The 19,963-nt window shown below is 38.5% G+C and overlaps 1 protein-coding gene across 1 annotated transcript in view; it reads right to left on the bottom strand.

Annotated features, from left to right (window-relative positions):
• Positions 1-5,819: 5,819 nt before the first annotated feature.
• Positions 5,820-19,963, bottom strand: part of LOC126036564 (ran-binding protein 3-like) — a 32,848-nt gene continuing 18,704 nt past the window's right edge. The window contains exons 9-15 of the mRNA XM_049796503.1: positions 19,025-19,109; positions 17,814-17,913; positions 16,554-16,684; positions 15,493-15,613; positions 14,748-14,890; positions 11,286-11,478; positions 5,820-5,863 (exon numbers count right to left, since the gene is read on the bottom strand). Coding sequence (XP_049652460.1) covers positions 5,820-5,863; positions 11,286-11,478; positions 14,748-14,890; positions 15,493-15,613; positions 16,554-16,684; positions 17,814-17,913; positions 19,025-19,109 — 817 coding nt within the window. The remainder of the gene's footprint in view (positions 5,864-11,285; positions 11,479-14,747; positions 14,891-15,492; positions 15,614-16,553; positions 16,685-17,813; positions 17,914-19,024; positions 19,110-19,963) is intronic.

The raw sequence follows: 19,963 nt of genomic DNA, 5'->3' as shown, positions 1-19,963 counted from the left end.
ACAAATCAGATTACCAGGAGAGTAATTAAACATAACTAATTCTCTTGCTAACCAGCTAATGCCTCGTTCTGTGTAACTATTAACTTTTGGATTGTACAAAGCAGTAGATAATACGAGATCCTGGAGACCAAAAGGATAAGAAGAGGTTTTGAAAATTTACAGCTGTGTTCCAAATTGTTATCTTTTTGATAGTTTATTTGACCCTTGAGCTGCACCTCTAGGATTCTGTGCTTCGTGTATTGCCTATTTATACGGAACTGTTTTCATCCTTGAAAGGCAAACTTGAGTATGGAACAGTATTTTACTCTGAGGCCACGCAATTATTCTGTTATGGTCTTTTGAATTAATGCCCACAGCAAGCATTATAAGCATAAAATATGAAATACTTATTTTAAAATGTAAATTCCAACCAGTAGATGATATCTTAAATGTTCTGGAGGTAGAGCTGCGGCACAGAGTAAGAAGTGATTCATCCAGGGTTCCCGGAAGGAAGTGTCTGACAGACTGACTAGCTGAAGAGCGCACAGATCACCATGCGACACCCCATTATCTACGTGGAAAAAGTTTTAAGCTTTCCATAACACATAAAATAGAGTTTGTGAAATGTCACTTACAGATCACATCTTACTTGTGAATAGGCCTATTTACTCTCCCTTACCACACCTTTTGGTTTGAATATACAACTGGTACACAGGAACAAGGCACAAGTATCTGTCAAATGACATGTATTTTGAAATATATTCACAGTTTGTGACACGACATGTCTTCACACCCCATCTTCAATGACTTCGGAGCAATATACCCAGTGCGTTAAGGGATAGATTTGTTCATACAGAATTAAATTAATAAGCACAGGCATTTTAGCCTGGTATTCCTACAGGATACAAGTATGAAGCACAGGTGAATTCCCACTGTAGTGACTTTCTAGACCCTTGGCTAACCATGACCAGCTTCATTCTGGGCAGAGAGTACTTAAAAATTCCTTATGGAAATGGACACCTCAATACTGCCTGCAGTAAGGAAAACTCTTCAGAGTAATGCACATTTTAGATGCCAAGGAGTTATCATACATGAGGTAAATTTCAAGATGCAAATCCGTAGAAAACCAGGCATCCTTAGCTCTACATTCTTCAAATTATACTGTGGACTTAAAAAAACCCAAAACCTCTGTGTAATAAAATAATTTATTCAGTGTTAAAAAACAATGTAACTGGAAAGTTTTGTATGTAAACACTAAATTAGGAAATTCCTAAGTTATTACACTAGCTGCAAAAGTGGCAATGCATGACTGTACCAGCCAGCAGTTTTACATAAGAAGGTCTCCAAATGCAGCCTTTTTGCATCCAAAGGAATTTACGTATTGCTTCTAGAGTAGTTACAGTGCGGGACAACTGTTCATTTCTACTCCTTACTGAAGTCTGTGAGTAACGCCTTCTTGTGATCATTGAATTAATCACCAGTGATAAAATTAATCCAATCATTCACATGCTCTATACTTTCTTTATATGCCCCTACGCACTACTGATACCTGAAAATGACAGTGCTGTCTTTCTGTTGAAAATGTTAATGTTGTCACTGTTGGTTGCATTCACACAGGGGGAGATGAACAGACCATCACGGTAACATTTCACAAAACTGAGCCCTCAGATTTTGAGCCCAGCTGACCACAGCTGTCAATTCTGATTATCCAGAGGGAAACTCCAGACTAATGCTTAGAGAACACATCACTCGTGCAGCACGTCAGAATCTGACAGGACAGGTAGATGAACACATTAGCAGGTGTAGTCTGATTAAATTTCTGATCCCAGATTCTACCCATGGGTGCTTCCATTTTGCTCGCAACGTATGTACCCTCATCAGTGATTACATAGTTGGGTCATACGACTGCTTCATAAATTCCAAAACAGAAGAGAATACTTCAGAAAAAGCAAAATAAGTGCAGTTATTCTTACAAATGCAAATTGCTGAAAATTTGTCACACAAAACCAATGGGAAGGGTCAAGCTTTCTTGTCCACACGTTCATTAGAATATGTTTCAATTAACAGAAATCTACTTTTCTACTTTTCTTCCCACTCTTTGCTTATGCAAAGCAAACTACACTGTCCTGAAGTGGACTAACACAACTGAATTCACCATTTCAGAAGCAATTTGAATATGCTTGAACAGCTGCAGACACATTGTTTTGTAAGAGTAACTTTAGTGTTTGTGCAAGACGACTCGGTAATCTGAAGCCCACTTTCCAGACAGACAACTGCTGTAGAACAGGCAAGGTGTGCTGCTTCTAGATCTTCCTGCCAGCATGCCCCAGTGGTAGGTAGGGAAAGAGGATGCTGTTTCCCTCCCTGACCATGTCATACTGGCTGTCGGCAGCACTGAAAGCAGGATCAGCTGTGCTAAAGGTTTTCCCTGTATTCATTCATTCAACAGAGACAGTACCAAACTCTTAACTTCATACAGTCTGCCAAAGCTAATTGGGAGGTCACTGAAGATCATGATGTAAAAACCTGAGTGACAAGATTTAGAGAGATACAAACACCTCCAGAACATAAGCCACTTAGGTTCTCCCATCCAAGTACACTTTGCTAGAAACTCATAATCTTAGTGGCAGATATCTGCATATGTATCCTTATATGAGGAATTGTTAGTCTTCCCTCCTTTTGAAAATTATTACTGTACTCGTATGTAAGAGCTTCCAGCTCTGCAGCCCTCGCATATATAAATTAATCACTGGGATTTGTTAGAAATAAGTAAGTAACATTCATCTGAAAGAAACATGGAAGAACACTTTGCTCCACAAACAGCGAAATTAACGATATCTACTTTCATATGGATTTGGGTCATATCCCTACACCTGTCTTCAGGACACAGTAATCCCAGGTATCCATCCTGCCATGGTTTCTTTCTCCTCCCTCCCAGCAAATGCTGCAGCTTGTTCAGAAGCAGGAATGCATCACTCAGCCCCACAAGCCTTACAGAAAATACCAAGCTTACTCTGAAACTTTTTCCTCAAAGGATACCTTCCTCCGAGTTCTGTCACTCAACAGTTGCCAATTTTCACGAAGAACTTAAATTGTCTTTGAGCCTTCTACCTCCCATCCAATTTTTCTGAAACTGAACAGTGGGCTCTAAGTGGGCCTGACAGATGGACAGAGTACGCAACAGTTTAAATCTTGTTTCCTTAGGAAAACGGGGTTGGAAGGAACTGTCTGTAGGAAGCTCTAACTCGGACACAAAATAAGACTAGTTAGATGGAAATTAAAGCTGTAAGAAAGTTGTTTATTGCTCAGGCATAGCAATCGTTGCTCTGGCTGTCATAAAATGACAATCTTCACATTTTTAACACCAAATTAATATATTATGTATTAGCATACTTTCAGTCTTGAGAGACAATGAATTTTAGTGCAATGAGACTGAACAGAATAAATAACTAGGATCTCAGGAGTAAAAATTCATACCATAAAGATGTCTGCACAGACACCTATTTATACGTCATCTATTACCACAGTATCCAAACCCTTCAAAACAGTTAAGCATCTCTTTTCCTCCTCAGCTTTTAGGAGATGTAGCTTCATGTTTGAGAGTGTGTGGTTGTGTGTGTGTGTGCATAAGCATGTGGGTTTGCGTGTGTACTCGTGTATACATGTAACAATCCTAGGAAGAGGCAGATCAAAGGAGAGTTTATTTGTGAATGATCATAAGCCTTGTTCCTTATGCTGTGGGAGCAAATGGCAAAGTTTAAGTCCTGTGTCTGCAGAAGTTCTGTTGTGCCTGCCCTGGAACACTCCTTCATTTGACAAGGATTTTACAGCTGTAGTAGAATTTAGAGGGATATCGTGACACTCGGGTGCTTAAATCCTGTTTCATGGAAGGCTTTGATTATCAGGACAGACTTTGAAATTAAACTCTGCATTCAGTGCATAGCCAGCTGAACTCCAGGGCAAAGTTATCACCATGACCTGTTGCTAAATACAGAGGGCTGCTGTGTTTTACAACTGCTTTAGTTTCTATAACATGGAGCTTTGTTCCCGAGTATGAGTTGCAGCAATGAAATATGAAGGTCAGTGATGCAAATACTGTTGTGGTCAGGAGCAAGGCCGATAGAAAAGGACACAATGTACAGGTAGTTATGGAAAGACATTACTCGCAGACTGAAGAGTGCAATCAGTGCTTCAGTGTTTGACACAGATGCTCTGTTGTGAAGCAGTCCCCTTTTCCTGAAGGCAAAAACCCGGTCCCACTTAAGCTTACTGTCATCCAGATGCTAAATCAATGTCAGACAAGTGCTAATTTTGGCAGGGTATTTAGGATTCAGCATAATCCAGATGCTTGCTAGTCCAGCTTCACCTGGATGCTAATCTTGACAGGGCACTGAGAATTCAGGAAGAAGCTGGTATTCTTCCAACTTCATACATGTTGTTCAGACAGGAAAACTAAAGTGTAATTTGACTCCTCGGGTGCGACGCAGCTTTTAAGATTGAAAAATTGTTACAAATACCTTAATTAAAAGGACTTCAGGTATTTCAGAACATTGTTTCAGCTCTGAGGATGACAAAGAAAGAGTATTTGGTAACCAACAATATACAAGGCAACAGAGAGTCGCAGCAGAATGATTACAGGCATATTTTCTTTCTCTTTTGACAGAATGAATAGAAAATACAGAGTATAAATGGTGTCTGTACTGTGCACAGGCTTATGAATGATCCAGTAACTCTTAATTCATAGGTGGCATTAGAGAGAATTGATTTTTCTAATTCCTCATGAGAATGGTTAGGTCAAAGGCAGTAGTTTGTGGAATCACTTTTCTAGAGTGAGTGGGTCTTTGGCACTGCTGGGATTATTGCACATATTAGGATGTGTAACATATTAATCTATTTCAAGGAACGATGCTGTTCAGGGATAGCTACAGCTAAGGCAGAAGTAATTTCAGATAATCTCACACATTTAAGAGAAATTTTTAGGCAGATATCCAGCTATACTGTGCATGCGTTTATTTGCGCATACTGAATGGACAAGTAACAGTGCAGGTGCTTGTTTTGTGCAACTGAAGAGGTGTTCATGAGTGCAAGTGGATATACTTTTAGATTTTAAAGCTCATATGCCTCTAGAACAGACTTGCAGTTCCTCATGCTGAATTCTCCTGGTGCTTATGGCTGTAAAGGCAGATTGTGGTTCTTTGCCCTTTAACAGAATTCTATAACCAGTATGCAACTCCAGGTATTTTCAAAACAAAGAGAAAAAAAAACCTTGTTATGAATGCTAGTTTCACAGGCCTTGGTTATGCTAAACTGCCATCCCCAGTTCTGCTTGTATGTACTTACAAACAGGATGCTGAATGTTACCACACAATTTTAAATGAATGTTTTTTCAGTGAAGCCTGATTTAAAGCTTTCCAAATGTATCTTTTAAATAACAGATGAAAAGTAACAAGTATCTCTTCACATACATTATTAGTTCATGGTTATGTGCTTTTATCCATCAATATGATGAATAAACATCTATTCCCTATAAAATTCCTTACTTTAATAATGCATCTAAATATATTTAATTCTAAAATCTGAAGCCTTGGTAACACTTCTTGAATATTGGAAGCCATTGTGTCATTGCCATCTCAGTGCAAAGCAGGCTGACTGGAATCCTCAAAAGTGCATCTGAAGTTCTTTCTCAATGTATTAAACTTAAGCTGTCCTTAAAATGAATCTTTGCTTAAAACTCATAAAGGAAAATGCATCTGATTTCCTCCCTCCTGGGACTAATGCGTCAGCTTAGACATTTTGGGAAGATGAGTTCCCAGCCACGTTGTTGTAACCTCTGGTAGGTGTCAGGAGCAGACTATGGACTGCCTGTGGTTCCATCTAGAATGATCTGAAAAAGAATTTGAAAAAATCCTGCTTATTTGAGCATATTCATGTTTTGAAACAATCTGGTATTTCATAATACCAGAGCACTAGGTTAGAGTTTGGATATGATCAGTTCCTGGTTTAGGTAAATATCTAACTAGATAACACAGGATTATTCACAAATATTTGAGCATGTGAATAGTGAATGAAGCCTGTGACCCCCCATGTCAATAAAGACAAGCACATAAGCACTTAAGGATTCAGATGTCCAGATAGGACATGTGTCTGTGATGCAAATCATCTCACTCTATACAGGGAACATTGTCTTAACACTTTGTAATAGATGCTCGCTAAGCTGTGAGAAAACCAGCGTATCTTCAAACAGCTCACTGGTCATGATAAAGTACCCAGGGGTGTTTTTGGTCTGTAATCTCTATGACTTTGACTCATCTGCAAAAAAGCAGATACAGCTGACTAATGCCAGCCATGTAACTCAGTATCGGTTTAAAAATTGCTACTACCATCTGGCTCCTGCTAAATACTAACTATAAGTTTCAAACTTCTTACAGGTGAAATGAAAGGTCTTGCGTTTGTCAGAACACTAATCTGATCCCCCCCCGCCCCTTTCCTAATATGTCAGCATTTAAAGCCAATCAGAGTTGTCTCTTCTTCTCTGCTTTAGATGTTACTGACTTCTGCTGCAAAGAATGCAGAAACTTGGACTCCAACAAAGAAGTTAATTCTTAACTTTTCCTCAGTTTTAATCACAATCAGGTATGGGAGTGTGTGTTTGAGATTTATGATTTGGAATCCTTAACAATTGGAAAGAATTTAAATTAAACTGACAAGAAACATCAAGCAAAGATAGCAGTTCTTCAGGAGTTCCTGTGGTGTTGCTGAACAGTAGTTCCTTTAAGAACTTTAGAAGTATTTTACTTAAAAATAAAAAAAGCTCTTGTAACATTTTAAATCTTGACCAACACCAACAGATGACAGTCCTAATGAGGCCAACATGGGAGGTATTTGTATAGTGGACCAGAAAAGGTCTGTAAAATAGAACAAAGACTGCACTGTCTGGCTCTCCACACCAGTAGTCTCCAAAATCCATGCAATTCTTGTTGGATCCATACAGGACACACGATGTCTTCGCACACTGTGGTTTTCTCTTAAGGTCTATGGCTACATACAAGAGAGACCTCTTGGGACTTACCTAGTCCTAGACTCCAGCATCTTTGAATTCACCCTAACAGCTTCTAAAAGAAAATTCCATGCCAAGAAAGAGAGGACACCTCGATCAAAAGAGAGGATACCTCAACCAGGATGAAGTTAGGAGAAGATTTAAGAGAATTATTGGTGAGGTACGGTGTAAGAAACAATGCGTAAAGCATTTCTTTGCCTAGTGACACCGCCGTCCTTGTCCCTCACAGGTACTTTTCCAGCTTCTCTGTTCTCCCTTAGGGATACAAATAAATAAATTCCTGCAAAATCAGGAAAGGGAAAAGGATGGAAATCATAGGAACCATGCTACCTATAGCCCCATGCTACTCTACTACTACAACTGGCATTTCATACTCCCCTGTGAAAGAAATGCCTCATGTGTCTCGAGGCATAACAGTTCTTTCTATATACTAATGGGGTTACAGCACTTTAAGAACCTTCCACTATTTCTGATGACCATGACGGAGGCGTTTCTAAATGTGATCAAAATGCATTCCTTTGGAGCAAGGACAGAATCTCCTTATGCCTATGAAGAAAAGACGGAAAAACTCTCTTAGAAGAGTCAGAAACAAGAGTACCATTTTCAGAGACATCTTGGTCACTTATGGGTCTAAGCAGTGACTTCCAATCACCTGCTACCAATGGCAAGCTTAGGTGTTGGGGCTCTAACAGTTCCATGTTCTGGCAGGATGGTTTTTTGAAGCTGACACGGGTACCTGGTTTGTTTGTGCTGCCAAGTGGAAAGAGATGGGCAGCCTGCAAGAGTTGCACAGTGTCTACGTTAGAGAACTGTCTATCCAATAACTACACATGGAATTTATGCATATTAGCAGTGCAATTCAATACTCCCATGTGCTGAATTTGTAACTGCCTGTAGTCAAGGTCCTTAAAAAGCCAGAGTCAGAGGACTTTGTCTGCACAGACACCTGGCACAGGTCTGCAAACACACTGGAAAGCCCCAAATCGATGGTTGAGATCTATTAGCAAAGCAGGAGGAGGTAGTGGCAACAGTCTGACATTATGGTACTCGTTGCAGAACAAGCCCCGGACACAGACTGATAGGGTGCCAAGTCCTCTTTATCCACAGGGGTCAGGAACAATTCGTTGTCTACCCGAAGGCAGTGCTCCCATACTAGGCTGTTCCATATGTCTGGCTAAGGGTAATTCTCTGTTCTGTTTGTTGAAGCAGATCTACCACACAGCAAAGAATGTAAGGCTTCCAAGTCCAAGGAGAGGAAAAACTAAAGGGGAGAGTCACGGAACTGTCTCAGGCCAGTGGCATTTCCCTCAGAAGGGAGCACTCTTGGTCCAATCACTCAATCAGCATTTTTCATTGTTTTATTTGTTATTTACTGAGAAAATTTTTCTTACGTGTAATAAAGAATTCTGCTGATCTGTCCTCACCTAAATCTAACAAAGACAACTGGAGGCAAACACAGTTACAATACTTAGCAGAGAAATGAACTAGCAATGAAAGAAATGGACGAAGAGATTTGCTTGACTTTGGTCAGCCTAGAAGTTTGCTGTCTAGTCTGAATTCATCTCCTCGGCTCACTCTGTATTCAGTGGGAAAAGATTAATACTTCCCAGAGAGTTATTGATCTTATCCATTCTCAAAATCCGCTTAAAGATTAATTGTTCTGTTTCTCTGCACTTAGGTTTACAGAGCAATTTGTTGGTAGAAATATCCAAGCTGTAACTGGTAAAATATTATCTGATAAAAGGAGCAGGTGCAGCAACTTATTCTTTATGGACTTTATGAAAATAGTATCTCTGCTTGAAAGTAAAGCAATAAAGAATTTAAAAAATGCTGGAGTAAATATCTATACTGAATTTGCAAAATGGTAGAGATACCTCTACTACCTTATACAGTGTCCTTATACATCATTAACATCCTGTTAATGAAGAATTCTGTGTAAAAAATTCTTACCAAAATGTCTTGCAAACAAACATAGGATCACTTTAGTGTTCATAACACTTCACTTACGGCATATATCATTTGCCTTCTTCCTCAGTCTCTAGCACTAAAGATAATTCTTATCTATTTTTTCATGTCTTTTACAGTGTCATGAAATAGATATCATAATCTAGGGAACTGTGTTATTCAGTTTAACAAGAAGGAAATTGCCTGTATTGAGAAAAGAAAGAACTATAATTGATTTCTTTTGAGACAAAACAGGTAGAATGGAAGGAAATAAAATGCAGGCATACTTTCTATTTATTGTAATGAAGCAGTCACTGAGGACTTAGCTTCTTAACATGTATGTGGTCTTAAGGAGAGGTAATCTCTGAAACAGAATTACATCAATAAAAAGAAGATGACTTATTCACACACATCCTTCAAAGAAAAAGAACACATGAAAATGAAAGATTTAAACAAATGCTCTTAAATATGCAGGATCTAATCTCTTGCATCCAAATGGATGCTTCTATGCTGATATTTAAAACTGACCTCACCCTGTTCTAAACCCATGAGGTATATTTTTCCTCCTGTCTTGGAAATGGGAGTTCCAGGGATAGGCATGTGTAAGAGGTGAATGTCTGCAAGTAAAGTAAGTGGGACTTGGATACCAGTAACTGACATGTATGCAAAATTAAAACCTTGTGGCTCTAAGAATAATAGAAGAGATTAAGATAAGCAGGAAATGCTAGAAGTCATCGAAAAAGCAGCTGAAAGGGATTGTTAGAATTGCTGTCAGTAACTGGACGTAAACGAAGGACAGATGCTTAAACTAAAAGATCAAGAAAAAACAGCACCTGACACTCATATCTCAGAATCTGTTTGCTGGCTGCCATCTGAATATTTGTATCAGAAGTCTCTGCAAATCAAAATAAATATTTAACTTGTAAATTTGTGCTCCTACACTGCTTTGACATTCCCTTTCCCCTCTTTTTTTTTGTCCCCTAAAAGAACAAAGAATTCTTATCAAGAATTCTGGAAAGGAATCAAGCTCCATCCAGAGTTTCCAAGTTACCAGTAACTCTTTGTAAAAGCCAATAGAGACTATTTAGGAATTACAGAGGGAATTTTGGATTATCTGGGAGCAATCCAGGGAGTTCTCACAGCTAACAATTTTCCCATTTCCTAAACAGAAAAAAGGTATTTGTGAGAAAATGTTGTATAAGAGCATCATGCTTTGCTTAGAGCACTGAATGCTACTGAAATGTAGTTAAACAACAATTAATAATGGGAACGAGCATTGTAAACTGCAATCTATTTGCCTAAAGGTGAAAAAAGACTTCCTTAAGGAAACAGTCACTTGTAGCTGTTACTCATACATGACTTAATTCTTGTTGAATAGTTGTTAAAAGGAAGAGTTTACAATATAAGGACAGTATGTTGCTCAGTTGCAGAGGGAAACTAATGCCATGAGCAACAACTCAAACATGCCCGCTGTAGTCCTTCTATTAGAAAATTGAATGTAATTGGCAGCTCCTGTATCCACTGTAGCTGTTTGGCACAAGCAAGTGAATTTGCCCCAGAAATGTGACTTGTCTTTTGCTAAGATAGAAGAGCTTTTAAGTCTGACAGCTGTTTCTGCCTTGCTTTCTGCAAATGTGACCCCAGCCTTGTTGTGAGCTGTATTAACAGCTTCTAGAGAAGGTTTAAGTCAGCAGCTTGCCCCTTATATCTTGTTTTAGTTGCATTCTTCCCTTTGAGGAGCCTACATTTTTGTGACGTTGAAGAAGGCTGGCAAAACCGGTGCATAAATCTTGACCTTCAGATTTCCTAATGAGGTAGTTGTTATAGCTGATCAAGAATCAGTCTTTTAAATCAAGTTAACCACTGCATAATAAATTATCTTAGTAAACACATTACACTTCAAGCCCTTAGTAACTACGTAAGCGCTGATGTGAATGGACTCAACTTTCACTTACTCAAGGAACACCTAGTATCTCAATACCTCTAGTCATTTCTACTGAAATATACTGAAGAAACTTTTAGGTAAAGCTTGACAATATTAAAATTTCTTAACCCTCAGCCTTTTGTCAAAAGAGTATTCCACTGCTATAAAGATGTGTAGAAGCTTGATCTGGCAAAACCTTGCATTTTAACAGTAGTAAGTCAAAATACTAAAAGGAATTACCGTCTTCTACGTGAAAAAGGGTATCTGTAACAGATGGCAGTTATAGTCAGCACGAAAAAAAAAAAAAGTAGTACAATTGTCATTGCTTGCAAGAAAATACCTTGAAAGGATTACAGCATTCCCAGGAAAATTTCTGCTTACCATATCCACTGCTGCTCACTTGAGTTATTTTTTCATCATCTTCATCATCACTATCACAGTTTAATGGCTCAAAAGCTATTTCTGACTCTGCATCTACTTGATTGGCATCTGGCTCTTGCTCAGCAAAGCTTCGCAATGCCACAAGGCGGTGATGCATTGCTGCATACAGGTATTCGGTGTCTTTTGAGCTTGCCTGCAGAACATAAAATGCATTCAGTCCAAACTAACCAAGAAAAACCTCTGTTTGTCATAGAGAAGCTGACTGAGAAATTTTCAAAAGTAATGAAGGAGCTCTATTTTGTCCTTTTTAATCACAGCAATCCATTTAAGATTCACACTTAATAATTCATTTCAGAAAATAAATTTAAATACAAATAAGGTCACGCTTCTTTAAGTGGTCTGAGTTTTGCAATATGTAGCTGTTGATTATTTTCCCTATAGTTACAAGAAACATAAGCTTAAAAATAATTTCCCCTGAAGAATGGCTCAGTTTGTACCGAGTACTCGATATTCCAGACAATTCCCGAGTATGATTCGAGAAGTAAGAAAGCACTGAAATGTTAATATATGTATTACATTATTTTGGTTTACAGAATGTAAGAATTTTAAAACCTAACTACAAAAAATTATTTGTGATTATAATATTTAAAGATACTATGAATTCTGCTGCTATTTTTGAACAGAAGATAAGCATCAAGAAGAGTACTGAGAACTAGACAAGGCAGCATTTTGCCAGTACATAAAACCTTCAAGCAGCCATGTCCTGAGTACTGTGTTCCGTTCTGGCCATCACATCTCAAGGATATAGCACAATTAAAGAAGGGAAAGAGAAGGCCACCAAAAATGATCAAGGGTGTGATGCAGCTCCTTAGGAAGAGTTGAGACACTTCAAGTTTGAAAAGAAGGATAAGAATGGGGTATAACTAAGGTTTTCAAAATTATAAAAGTGGTAGATAAACTGCATATGGTATGGCTGTTCATCAAACCACACAATAAATGCACGAGCGTACGCTTAATGAAAGCAGTAGAGGATCGGCATAAAAGAAAGTGCTTTTTCACAGAGTTGAGTAATAACTTCTATATTTGCAGTTTCAGGAGAGAGGGGGGAGAGACAATGTAAATTAAAAACAGCAGGTCAAAAATATAGTCACAAAAGTTTAAAAAAAGGAATTGGAAAAATTCAGGGGCAATCATTTCACAAAATAGATAGCAAAGGAAACAAGTAGGGGTGCATGTTCTCACATCTCTAATCCAACACTGAAGGATGCTGGGGGTCAATGAGGTGAACAGACCATACAAAGTGGCCATGTTTGCCTGGGCTTCCTAAAAGCACTGCATTTGGGCATTGCCAGAAGTACCAGTAGAGTACTTCTTACATTGTCATGAAGCAGATCATCTACCAGAGGGTAACTACATATGGTCTTCTGTAGTCCAGCTCTCCACTTCTGTGCATCACATAGAGTAATTTCTATCTGTATCGCTTGGCAATAGGAATAAATACATGTTGTTTGGATTGGAATGACACCTTTCAGTGTGTACAGGTGGAAAAGCATGCGAATTGGGAAGCAGCAGCAGATCAGGGTTGCCTTCTGTGCCACCCAGACTTGCAGCAGCAAACCGTTCTCTCCCTACAGCCGGGCAAAGAAGAAAGCAATTCAGAGTTGTTGAGATGTCTCAACTGCAAACTGCAGTTCTCAGTGGACAAATCTGAGCTCTGAAGATAACAGGGCTTTTCAGGAAACGCAGGGTCATAAATATGAAAAAGGCAGCTATTCAGTCTGATCATTTCTATTGGTAGCTTTTTACTTATTCATTGAAAAGCCAGAGTTCCTTTGTCACTTTAATCTAGTATGAACTCTGGCTTCTGCCAAGAGGGGTGGACTCGCCTCCGTACATCCTCTGACCCTTCATTTCTACCCTCTCCATTGTGCCAGTACCACCGTTAGGGCAATCACAGGGTGAATAGAATCAAGCTGAAAACCGAAATTAGCAAAACCAAAAAAAGCCCACCCAGATCAGTTCTCTGATCTGCCTCACTCATAGCTGTATGAATTCCAATGCCACCAAAAGCAAGGAGGGAGAAACAAGCATGGGGGAGTGGGCAGGGCCAGCCCTCTGCGCAAACCTGGGTGAGTACTGTAGGATCAACCGAATGGAGTCTTGTGGACCGCCTACTTTGTAGTCAGCATCATATGACTCTTCTCCCTCACTCATGAGAAGCCCTTTGGATAATATCCCTGAACCAAATGTATCAATCATTCATGGGACATGGGAAAACCAAATTTAAATGGCAGTTAAAAATATCTGCCGGTGCCTTGGAGGAGTGGGCTCCACTGACTACTAGACCAGCCTACTTACATGCCGAGGCTCTGGCAGTGCCTGCTGGGTGTCTCACGCATTGACCAATCTGCCTTCCACACTCAAGAGTCTCAGTGTTAGTTTGGCTGGATACTAGCTATAGGGAAGGATACCAGCCGCTTCAGTGACGACTGTAGAAGTAGCTTCCTGCAACCCTTGCCACAAACGTGTACCTTGGTTTCCTAATACATGTCTTTTTTTTGCTGTCCAGAAGTGCCACAACAGAATTTAAGGGATGTTTACATTTATATACACTAGAAAAACTGTGCAGCACATCTGGCAATCCAGAACATTTCTAATTCTCACAGGCAGACCAGCTGTCCAGCACAGCCATACATAAGTCAATAACTGTTTGGAAGTGACAGACTTACAGTGCTGGCATATAAGGTGCATAGTGCTTTGCTTGTGTATGACATGTGACACTTCCTGGAAGTGGCGAGTTATTTTTCTTGCCCAGGAGGCTGAACCCTTCCCAGAAAGGTCTACTGGGGAAACCGGAGACATCCTTAAACTCAGGTGGATGCTCTCACTTCTTAACCTAGGACATATGTGCTATTTATTTGCAAGTTAAGTCCACCATACTTCCATCCTCAACTTACCAGCCCTTGCTAGAGAAAACCTGGATTCCCAAGACTATTGTCTTACATAAGGTGACATTGCAAAATCTATGTTCTCCTCAACTGAGAAATGGAGGTCCTACACTGGATGGATTACTGCAAGCACTGTGTCGAGAACCATGGCAGAAAGCTGCTGCCTTGTACCAAAGTAATTTACGAATATCTACCTACCTGTGTAGAAAATAGTGTTGCTTCTGTAAGAAACAGCAGTTGCTGCATATGACTGGAATGATATCCATTCCATCAGTGGCAGGTGAACCACAGTCTGGAAATGTCTGCCCTAAGGCCATATCCCATCTTCACACCTTTTTTTTGAAATACCAAGGGATGGCACTTTCTAACTCATTTCATAATAAAAGCCATGTAACAGCTAAGCTAAACAGCCTGACAGAGCATCAAAGGCCATTTGCTAAAACCAAAGCCTCAGCAAGTCTTCACAGTCCTAGATGAAATGGGGATTTGGCTGGGGTTTTTCTCTCTTGCTTACCTGAATCAGAAATACTTGAACAGAGTGGTCCTCTTGGTCTCTTGCAGTGAAGCACAGGCTCTTTCTGTTTGCTCTTTTTATAACCATTTGATCCCAGAGTCGGGTGTTGAGAATCAGTCTCAGGCTGCCTTGATTTCGCATAACTAAAATAAGAAGGTTTATGTAAGGCATTGGAACCACCTTCGTTTTCACTGCAGCAGTCTTCTCTAGCACTTGTATACAACTAATATTTTCATGAGTTATTCTTTTTAATTAGGTCTAAAACCTGACATGATGAGATAACTATTTTTTAAAATACCAAAATATATTAGTTTCTTTCAATACATCTGGCGTACAAAGCAAATAATCTGCTGAAACTGTGCAATACAGTACAAAAAATGACAGCACAGTAACAACAACATTCTAGAAGTGACCTGAAACAGTCACTTGGAAAATCCTGGAAAAGCAGAACCAAAAGGGAGTAAACTGTCAGACTGGTGACTGAGCTAAAGATACACTGCAGCACAATTACACAGAACCCAACAACATATGCAAGCGTGAGTGTACAAACAGTGAAAAATGCCCAGTACCTCAGTTTGTAACACAGGTAACTTTATCAGGCAATGTTAAAAAGATGGCCAGCAACTTGACTTAAATAAAACTAGCTACTCAGTTTTAAATGTTCTGAAATAAACTTATGCTAGCCAGCAATAGTACAAGTTATTTAGTGTTTTGTGTATGTGTTACTTCGTTACTTAATTCTTACTTAGCCTTGACTGCAACATTCCACATTTATTGCTGGAAGTGTCATTAAGCCTCAGGGATCCTCTGCCTCTTTCAATCCAGGTTAAAGAAAGCTTGTTAAATACAAAAAGCTTGCAGTTGATCTGAAAGAGAAATACATAATGGAAATTGCCAGCCAATGTTAATATTACTGGTTCTAAAACTTTATGTTTTCAAACCTTTTGATACGGCTTTTAATACATCCATATGCATGTATAGAAAGATATATAGATCTATCACCATTATTACTTAAAATGAAATGGCTCCCAGATGTGTGCTAAACTTTCTGCTAGTTATGGAGGACATTCAGCATGAATCCCAGTTTACTTTTTCAATTACTTCATCTTCAGTAACTCTTCACCTGCAATACCCACTACCACAGCTGAATTTGTTGCAAATGTTCTACATCTTATTCCCTCACTCATTAGAAACATTATGCAGACCAGGATACCAGTAGTACCACTACTAGGAGAGTACCACTCCAAAGAGAGTAAAACTTTCATGTTCTGACAAGACAGAAGATTGAATCAATGATAAAATAATGCAACTTTCAATGTTAAGATTTTTAAAAACATATACATCATTGGTATTTTCTGAGAAAATAACATTTTGAAGATGAAGAATAGCAAGATACATCCTGGAGGGCCAGAAAGATAATTGATATTTTAGATGAACTATAAAACTAACTACTTTGACAACACATTGCTTTTTTCCAAACATAGTTTTGTCCAAAAAAAAATCATTACCCAAATCAGTTCAAATTTTGAAGTTTTAGTTACTGCTGGTACACTGTGTAGATGCTTATAAAATACAACTGTAGAACGCAGTTCTGAAGCAGCCACTTACTGAAAGGCACTATAAAATGAACAAATGTAATATGAAAAAGAAAATATCAGCCTATAGAAATAATGGGTTAGTAGAGTTATATCTTAAAGAAGTGAAAATTTAAAATATAAACTGAAGTTATTTTCAGATCTGTAATAGATCTAGATGATCTTCTCAACCACAAAACTGCTCACCATCAAGGCTTTATGAAATACATACCTGTAACACATTGTGTTCTGCTTCTTCTCCAGTTATAACGTCAACTTTATCTAACAGAATTTTCTCTACTGGCTTGCAAATAGAAGCAGCTGCTGATTCATTTAGTGTTGCATTCCTCAACAAAGCTGTTTCTGTAGGAGGCGGGGAAAAAAAAAAGGAAATCCTTTCTGTACGGGGAGTATTTTCAGAACAACAAAACTAGGACATAGGATGGCCTGCGACGTCAGTAAACCCTGTGGTATCTGATATTCTTTAGTGCTATTAACAAGTTTTTGGCCAAAGCAGTAAATACAAGAGAAAAAGGCTGGAATAATGCAAAATGTCTCACCTGTTCAGACTCATTTTGAATAGAACAGGGCTCTCTGCAGTTGCAGAGGTTTGCCCCAAGGGACAACTTGCAGAAACAAGCCCTAAATAATTAGAAGTTGATTTTCAAAATGAAACTTGCCTGTCATATTGCTGGGCAGATTAATAAATAATGAAAGACACACATCCTAGTATTCAGAATAGTAATACCTATACAATGAATACTTGACAGGAACACGAAAGGACAAGATTTGAAAGGAACATTGTTACAAAATTTTGTATTTTGCACGATCTAGATACGTTTTCCATAGGCTTTAATTTTTTATTTTTTTTACTTGTAAGAATCTTCATACAAAGCAAGAGGATCCAAGACATCCATTAGTAAAGAGGGCGCAAAATTTGGCAAGAGGGCTCAGGATATGGGCCTTCTTTGGATTCCCTCACAGCCTAGGTTTATGTGGCTTGCCTAGTAGAAAAGCTCACACCAAAGTCACAAACAAACCCCGAAATCTGTCTGTCTGGAAGTTTCAGTCCTCCAATTAGGATACAAATATGGCAAAGTAATTTATATGAACAGTCACAAAATACAAGCAGCAGACAGCTTAAAAAACGTAGTTCAAAAATGCGGTCCAAAAGGCATTCACAAAGTTCACCACATTTTTTTCAAGTAATAAAAAATAATAATCTGTAATAAATAATAATAATAATCCATAAAATCCATCCTTTCCTGAGTAACTTAGATCATTCATTCTGAAGTTAGTCCAGTTCAAATGTCATAAATCAAACTGTAGCTGCTTTCTGAACACAGATTTTTGGCACATGCTGCCAGTGTACTAGTGACTGGATAACTTGAGAATAGATGAAAATTATTGACCACCACTCATTTGACATCCTCTAAAATACAGTGAAACATAGTAACAAAGCTAACTGTACTTGTTTGCTAAGTACACTTACTTGTTTGTGGACTGACATGAAAAGGTTCTATGTACATGGATGTTATTTCTCCATTGTATGAATCAGCTCCATTACACGGCTGGGGATGCTTTTCAGGACTCTAGGAAAAAACAGGGGAAATAATAATTCCTATTTAAATAAAATGGCTATGTTACTTCATATCAGATACAACATCGAATCATTTAATGCATGCTAGGCTGAAGATTAGAAAATGGAGTATCTTCAGAGTAAAAACTGACCCAGATGATACAATTTCAGTCTCAAGTGGAAGTAACTTTATTGTCATAAAATCAGTATGTCTTTCTCCCACCAAGAAGAATGGCCTCTCTGTATGGATCCTGGACTAGGATTTAAATCCACTGAAGGACTTAGAGGTTTAAGTACCAGCTAATTTCCAGTTTAAGCACTTAAGCCCCAGAAGAATAGGTGAAAACTTTCAGACACCACAAACTTAACCTCAGAAGGATTAAGAATTTCCACGACCTTCAGTTTTTGCAGATAAAGTTCCTTAGGCATATCTAAATAAATGCTTCTGGCTCCTGACAATGCTCAGTGGCCCAACTCCTACCTCATACCTAAATCCTGGTCAGAAGTCATAACCCAGACCTATGGTTGCCAAGCTTTTTCACTGGCAGATACGCATACTGTTTTCATTCTACTTCTACTAGAAACTGAATTTCAATTCCCTTTTAAATGGTGCAGTCTTCAGCTTGGGAACCACCTTTTTGTCTGAGTTTCCTTCAGGACTTGATCCATTAAGCTATCTCACAGCACATACAACATAGTTGAACACGGACGCTATCTAGGATGGATGTTCAATTTTCCCCTCATACTAATTTCTCCCATCTCTTAACAGTTACAATGGAAATTATTAGAGCAGTATGGAGCACATTCTTTTATCTTGTATTTTAGCTGTCCCACTTTACATGGAATATAAAACCAAACTTTTTCGGGTTAAAAAATGAGCAAAAGAGAAGTGCGTACTAGTACAGGCTAGTAATTGGAGTACTTATCTAGGACGGGGAAGATAGAGATGCCTACCCCTTCTACAGCAAATATTAAGTTACTTTCTCCTCAACAGTCATTGGAATCATATTTTCTCACATCTTTAAAAGAACAGGATGACCTAAAAAGAATCAATCTCTGAAAAAAATTATACTCATGAGTACATTAACATTGATAAAAAGTCTGCCAGCATTTACTGATCTTACCAAAACTCTCTCAACCATGTTTTCTCCAAACACAAAATCAGAATTGCTGCTGTTTTGTACACTTTCATCTTCAAACAACTGACTTCTGTGGGAACAAAATAACATAACAATGTGACTTAGAACTCTTTAGAACTTTGTAAAGAATACAAATAAGTTCACGCATTTACTTTTCCACACCTTACATTAAAGACAAACAAAAAATGACTACTTAAGTAATCAGACAAAATCTTTTAAGAGAATCTGAGAATATTCTCTCTGTAACATTTCACTAAAGGAACGGAGTATCACACTGTATTTCATGAAGGTTACTGAGGATGTTCCTTAAAAGCGAAGAATAAGAAGCAAAACAACATGCCGCCTCCTCCTCAGGGAAGTGTCTTACTCCAGAAACTTTAATGCGTTACATTTCTTTCCCTGTTTCCTTTTGCTCCACCAAAAGACTACCAATGATTAACAATTATCCCTTCATGTTCCTACAGCTCTCACGCCCTTCAGAATAATGTCCTCCCCAATGCCTTACAGGCACTCCTCGGTCATCTACCTAATGTCTTGGAAAGGCAGAGAAGCAGTGTATTCTAATGCACACACTTTCAATTCACGTAAATACTGCAAAAATGTAAAGGCATGATAGCAGGTGGCTTATGAGAAGTTATAACTAAAACAAGAAGAAAGATCTTCTCTCCATTTTTCAATGACCTGTTCCATAGATATACTTAAAATAAGAAGTGAAGAAAACTAAATACTTGCAATCCTTTGGTACTGGCCCGCTATAGATTGGGGATACAGATTGAGGAGAAAATTTCATACAGTAGATACATCACTTTACATTTAGGATCTGGAATGTGACTGGTTCTGGCAGAAGATACATTAAAACAACACTTGTCCTTCTCCTCCTCTGTCCCTTCTTCCTTCTTAGTGTCTCAGGTTTTCCAGATAAAA

Source organism: Accipiter gentilis, chromosome Z, assembly GCF_929443795.1.
Source record: "Accipiter gentilis chromosome Z, bAccGen1.1, whole genome shotgun sequence".
In the NCBI taxonomy this organism is placed as follows: Eukaryota; Metazoa; Chordata; class Aves; order Accipitriformes; family Accipitridae; genus Astur; species Astur gentilis.
The sequence above is the reverse complement of the archived record's forward strand: the minus strand, read 5'-3'. Positions and strand labels throughout refer to the sequence as shown.